Here is a 7,267-nt window from a genome sequence, read left to right on the forward strand (position 1 = left end):
TCCAAGTGTACAACCTTCACAATCAATATGCTCATTTCTTAAAATAGGAAGTCCATCAACCACACCTTGTTTCTGCAGCAATAATAAGTCATGAAGGTTGATGTGACCAAACCTTTGATGCCAAAGATTATCTGTTGTCATAGTCATTGAAGTTAAAGCTTGATGTGGCATGCTTGTAACATTCAACTTATACAAGCCTCCAACTCATACTCCTGATGCGACCGTCTTCTGATGATCTAGAAAATCCTTTATAACACAGTAAGTTTTGAAAAATTCTACCTTTAAATTATAATCCGCAATCATGGAGATAGAGATCAAATTCTTTTTAATACCAGGTACATACATGACATTCTTGATGCGCCTAATATTACCATTAGGCAATATCACATGAATATCTCCATACCCTTTAATATGATATTGTCTTTCATCTCCAAGGTAGATGTTATCACTATTATTGGTATCCTTAAAATTTCCATACCAGTGTTTATTACCTGTCATATGAGTGGATGCTCCAGAATCCACAAACCAAGTCTTAGCCTCAGCAGTCTCAACAGAAAGAGCAACATCAGACATGAATAATTTAAGATCATGATTCTGATCTTCACCAGCAAAATGTCTTGTATGCCTCTTCTGTTTATGTCTGGTTTCATCAATCTTATTTTTGTAACAATCTCTAGCAATATGACCAATTCTGCCACAATAAAAACATTTAATTCCTGAATCATTTTAGTAGATGACATACCTTTAAATGGCTTTTTCTGGGATGGACCACCTCTTTTATGTCCTCCTCCTAGTTTCCCCCACCAATGCTAGATTTGCATTCTAGGGCTTCAGATTCATACACCTCTCTTCTTCCTGAATCAAAATCCCTGTCAACTCTTCAAAGATGGGAGCTTTCTCCCTCACCGCAAGCCTTGTAATGAACATTTGATAATCCTTTGTCATGCCAATTAATTTAAGCGCAATGAGCTCTGTTTTGGACACTTTCTCCCCTATGTCGCCCAACTTGTCTATTAGTTCTTTAATATGTGAGATGAATGCACCAACAGATTCATTCTCCTACATTCTAATGGAGAGAATCTTACTCTTCAGAAACAATAGACGATTTCTATTTTTTGTTTCTTACAAATTCTTGAGTGTCACGCAAATGTCAATAGTGGTTTTTCATTCTCGGATATGAGGGATTATGTTGTCTTTTATCGACATCTTCAACAACACATTCACTTTATTTCCCCTCTTTTCCTAAATTTTGAATTGATGCGACTGTGGCACCACTGACTGCAGTCAGCTTTGCTTCGTCTCTATTTGTAATTGTCCACGCACTTGAACCCTCAACCAATGTCTGCATCTTGAACTTTCAGTGGGCATAATTTGACCTATCGAGTTTATTTCTCTCATTAAGGTATGTCTCTACAGTGTAATTATTCATTGTGACAAAACCACGACTCCAATAACATATTCATTGGTCCAATCTACAGATCCAATAATCCAACAAAGGATCTACAGATCCAACGGCAGATCCTCCACCAATTGATCTATGTATCTAACTCGAGATCCTCCAACAGTCGATCTATGGATCGAACTTCAAATCCTCCAATAGTCAATCTACGGATCGAACTTCAGATCCTCCAACAATTGATCTGTGGATCGAACCTAGATCCTCCAACAGCCGATCTGCAGATCGAACTCGAGATCCTTCAATAGCTCCAAATTCAGGTGCTACAGATCCAACTCCAGACATATAGGCTTAATACTTTAATGCCCTAAGAAATAAATCCATCACGGCGTTCGAAATCATTAATGTGGTCTACGATGAATTGGCCTTTCCTTTGACTAACCGCAGGATCAGTTATCATGTCGTATTCATTTAAAAAAAATAGTAATCTGGTTTTTTAATGTTTTTTTAGTGAGTGACCGCCACAGCAGGTTTAGGGTACAATATTTCGGGACATTGCTGGTTATAAATAAGCTCATTGTAGTTAGGATAATTTCTTCGAAAGTCAAAATTTATTTCAATATATAAAACCACATATTATCAGATAGATTTTATATTTACTATTTTTTGTGTGCCGTTTTTCTGGATAAATTGATCTTGATGATGAATCTACTTCTAAATTTAAAAGATTTATCAATGATATGGACACTTTCGGTCATTTTTAGATTGGGCTTAAATCTACACCGAGCACAAAAAAATCTTCACACATATTATCACATATTTATTTTTAATGTATAAAATATCTTTTTATCATATATGTAAATTTTATTTATATAAAATAAACATAGGTTTATTTTATATTTTTTAATATTAAAAAATAGAATTTATTCAAAATTAAAAAATAATATTTGCTCAAAATTTGGTAGGAATTTTGAATTTTTCCTGATACAGATTCGATTTGAAAATTCTCTACAATTTCTGATACAGATTCGATTTGAAAATTCTCTACAATCTCAATGTCCCAGAAGTTTTTCAAAATGGTAAAACCATGTATCCAATAAAAAACCAATTTTAAATAACAAAAAATAAGATAATTTATCTACTAATTGATTTACTTAAAAGAAAAGATAAAAACAAAATTATATTGTCATTTCACTGTGAGTTAACTCTTACAAAATAATAACAGATACCAAATATGTCAACAACATGGCATAGTTTAAGAAAATGAGTTTTTACAGTGGAAATTTTTGGAAATTTGGATTACCACTGTTAAACTTCATGATTTTGGGTGAGCCAGAAGTTTTTAATGAAGTTGAATCTATTTCCAATATTAAAAAAGAGTAGTCTATGGAGGCTGAGGATGGCTCAAAATCATCGCAAAAAAGTTTAAAAAAATCTTGTAGAGATACTGTTTGAATAATGTTTTTTGATAGTGGAAATTGATTCAACACCATAAAAAAATTCTAAGACACCTAAAATCTTGAAATTTGACAATTATAATTTGGATTTACAAAAATCTCTTCTTTATAACTCTCATTACAAAAACACAATCTCAATAAACTACGTCATTTAAAAAAAATTAAACACTCCCAAAATAAAATTAAATTATTTGAAAATAAAAATAACCCAACGTCAAAATTGTCCCCTCGCTACCATTGTTAATTCACCGCTGCAACTGTCGGATTTTGTCGTTTGGCAGAAAATTATTTTTAATCAGAAGACATGAACTTTCAACGAACCTCGCTGAAAATTAACTAATAAACATTACAGGTCCATTATTATTGATGTGAGACATGCCTTTCTGCTGACAAATTATCTGACCTAAGGTGGGACTTTATGGTTAAAAGTGATATATGCAGTTTAGTCTCTGCTCATTTAAGCCACCACTACGGCCTCCTTACAACCGTATTTACTCTCAGCTTATGTGACGGCCTAGGTGGTGAGGTGGCTCATCGGAAAACTTTAATGCATGTCTGTTTCGTCGCCGACCTTGGACTCGACTTGCCTTTGTGATCTCCAGCTGTTGTAGTGATCGGACGGTGGGAGCAGGTTCCAAATTTCTATGCATCCAGTGTAATCTCCGTCTCATTCTCATTGTTCTTCCGTGGAGGAGGGTTTCTGTCTGCTCTGTATGGAGTCTTCCAGGCGTAGGTGACTTCCTCCTTCTGCTTGTAATTTTGTTTTATTCTTGCTGGTTGCTGCCATGAATCCTCTGCTAAACTATTATGGCTCCTTCAAGAGTTACCACGGGCTCTCGGACTTCGTTGTTCGGCAACAGGGCGGATGATATTTGGCTCATGTAAGGCTGTAAGAGCCTAGAAATTGACGGCCTTTGGTTTACTGGTTTTTAGGAAGAAAAACCTGCATTGCTCTTGTGATGAAATGGACATCCGTATCATTCACTGTATGATTTAAGACTTATGCTATGAACAATCCTTGAGATAATATTTATATATATACTAATTGTTTTGTCTGATATTTCCATCTGGAGGACTGTATGCTAAATCCTTTGTTTAAAAACGTTTACACTTTCATTTCATCTCTGTTTATAGGTTAAGGGTTTGATTTTATATATATATATAACCTTCTGAAAAGAAAAATAGTTGTTCTGAATAGTATAGAAGGGCAGGTCGTTTCTGCTTATTTCATTCTTGATTTTCCTTTCCGCATGTCCTAATATATTTGGACAGATCTACAATCTTGTTTCTCATGAATCTTATTTTTACTGCATTTACTGGGTCGACACTTAAACGAATGCCTCTGTTTTCTTTTACTCTGGGTTCATGGTTTTTGCTAATAATTACCGAAAGGCTCAGGCACACTACTACCTACATTAGAATTGTAGTTTTATTATTGCCATGATGGAAATTTTGACGGTAACTTTTTAAGTGTCTGAACTATTAATTAGCAGGCACACTACTACCTACATTAGAATTGTAGTTTTATTAGTGCCATGATGGAAATTTTGACCGTAACTTTTTAAGTGTCTGAACTATTAATCAGCAAACATACCCAGGTTCGGGCTACTTTTACTACAATCTTTATTTGACATAAAGGTTCTTTATCTCTTATCTACAATAGTCAAATTTACACATATTGTTCAGCATGCAAATATTACATGTTTAATATTTTTTTATGGAGTTGTCTATAATGGGACTTTTTGGAGATTCCGGTGATGGAATCCAGCGGAAGAAATTTAGGTTAAATCTTGATTTGTTGCAGTTAAAATGGTTTTTTAACTGCATATTTGGATTCAGCACCCTCAAAAACCCCTGCGACGCTTTCATTGTGCAGAAACTAGCTATCAAACTTGTGATTCCAATAAATTCCTGCCGGATTTCGACCAGAAAAACCGCCGGAAAGGCTTTCAAAAAGTCGCGCGGCTTTTTTTATTGTGTCTATTTCCTAACAAGAATTTGATCCTCTTGATGTTCAAAGTAAATAAAAATATTTATTACTTATTGTGTATTTGTTCTCTTGTATTCTGTTGTTTTTTTATTAAATCTATTATTTAATAAGTGCTGGAACTACCACCTACCAAAATAGGAATAATTACGAATAAACTTTTATATAGCTTTTCCTAAATCTAGCCTGCACTCTTTTAGTACGCCAAATCTAGATTATGAAAGATTATCATAGGTTTCAATATAATGAGATTTCTTATAAATCTAGCATGCACAGTATACCACAATTGATCAGAAACCAGACCTGATCGAAGCTTTTCCTCCCAACCTTGAGACTACACATCAGTGTTCTCCCCCAAGCTATTCTTGGCTCAGGAACTTCTTCTCTCCCTTGAGAACCTTGTTTGTCGCATCTATCTGGTCTCAACTAGACATAGCTATCATAACCTGCTTGACCCTTTAGCACAGCGCTCCATTTTTCCTTCTGATCTCAGATACCCAATCCTCTTGATCCTCTTGGGTAAAAATACTCAAGAACTTAGTTTTGGGACAAATAAATGTCTCTCATAACTAATTTACAAGTAAAAACAATATTTACTAGTAACTGCAAAATTCATTTTTTTTCAAAACTGAATTTAAAATAGTTTATAGTTTAAAATAGTAACAATTTGTTTGTTGGAATTAAGGATGGAGCTACACAGCATGTCTTAAAAGGGTTAGGGCTTTTTGCAGCCAAGCGACACGAATGCACCCTACCCAACCTACCTACCCTAGTTGTCATTGTCTGCTCTCCTCTGGCTACCTCCACCACGGCAGTTCCCGTATCCCATCGAAGCCTTTCGTAACAGCACAGTTACCCCGTCCTCCTCCCCGATTACTGCATACTCACCGATTTCCGACACTCTAACGAGGCGACGGTTACAATGGTCTTGGAGGTAGCTGGCAGAGAACATCTCGGAACAGGCATGGAGCTTGACCTAGTAGACTATTCGGAGGCCCCGTTGGAGAATGTTAATATCTGGCAAACTCCTCGCTCTGCCGCAGATGACCTCCTACCTTTCTGTTGCAATCTATTGGCTACCATTACGGGTCTATTCTCGATCTCAGGACCTTCCTGCTCCACCGTGACCTTCTCTGAGCCTCCTCCAATATGGTTGTTTCCTCCCTCACCGCCACAGTCACCCTCGGCTGCAAATTTTGCATCTGCCTGCTTCCACCCTAACCTTGAGGCTGCAAGCTCACTAACCCCCCTTTCATCCCATCTCGTCAGATCTACAAGCAACCCCCCAGGACACCTTAACCCGGCTGAGGGTAACCAACAAGCTAGAGTACCTGAGTCGCTACCATCTGGTAGCTACATGGCAGTACCCCCGCTTTCGGAACGAATTCCAGTGGCCAACCATCTTTGTCCTGATACAAACCCTAACCAGCAAGAGGATCGTTCGGACGCTCTTGAAGAACCGACTTAGCTGGTCAAAAAGAGGAAGTGTTTCAAAGCCAGAGGCGAAGACGTAATACTAAGACTCAGGGAGGATATACAGTGGGGCGACACCATGGACACGACGGATCGGGTATTGGTTGGAAGGATTCGCGACCGAAACTACACAGTGGCTAGGCTCACACTGTGGACCTCTGAGGTATGGGGTCAACACCTGGCGGACCTCCCTTTTGTTCAAACCTCTGTTAGGGATTGGTTTTCTCTGCGCTTTGCCAAAGGCGAGCACACAAATTGGGTCTTTTCTTCTTTCTGGCATTTTGAGGATGCTCTAGTTCTTCACCAGCGTTGGAACCCTATTTTTGGTACGAAAAAAGAACAGATAGGAGTTGGGCCTATTTGGATTCGGCTACCTGGACTACCCCTTCAATTTTGGTTGGAAGACATATTCCGGCGCATCGGAAACACTCTAGGAGCCTATCTAGAGCATGATAGATCATATTTGGCTACCAGCATGATGGCATATGCCAGGATACTACTTCATCTAGATACTCAGGGAGACCTTCAGGAGCATATCACCTTACAATGGAAAACCTTCTCCCGTCAGCAAATTCTAGATTACGAAGGAGTCTCGTTCTAACGTAGACGTTGCCACAAGGTGGGACACTCGTTCAAAGACTGTCCACTGAATAAGAAGGCGAGGGAGGGAGCTAAGGGGAAGGAAACCCCGCAGAAAAGCTTACAAGTACACGGTAGCCCTCCAGTGGAGGAAGAAGCAGCAAATTTGGCACATCCAGATGTGGTACCTGCACCTACAGAGGAGATCAGAAAGAAGTGGGGGAAGGCACCCATCGGCGCACCCTCTCCTCCTCTAACCAGAGCAAGGGCGGCTGCTGAGGCTGCATTCTCTATGGGTATGACGAATACAAACTCCTCCTCTGCTTACTCTAATTTTTCTCTGCACTGCATTGATACAAGTTCTATTCAGTCCCC

General features: G+C 38.2%; 1 protein-coding gene across 1 annotated transcript; it reads right to left on the reverse strand.

The window, feature by feature from the left end:
• Positions 1-204: 204 nt before the first annotated feature.
• Positions 205-1,741, reverse strand: LOC149212517 (uncharacterized). The gene is made up of 3 exons (XM_089388713.1): positions 1,610-1,741; positions 845-1,059; positions 205-691 (listed from the first exon to the last, which is right to left on the reverse strand). Exons 1-3 carry the CDS (start codon positions 1,739-1,741, stop codon positions 205-207), a joined length of 834 nt encoding a protein of 277 aa, XP_089244839.1.
• Positions 1,742-7,267: the final 5,526 nt, after the last annotated feature.

Source organism: Pinus tabuliformis, chromosome 1_1 (genome assembly GCF_031772625.1).
Source record: "Pinus tabuliformis cultivar Carrire ecotype Pingquan chromosome 1_1, CPIR1, whole genome shotgun sequence".
NCBI classification, from domain to species: Eukaryota; Viridiplantae; Streptophyta; class Pinopsida; order Pinales; family Pinaceae; genus Pinus; species Pinus tabuliformis.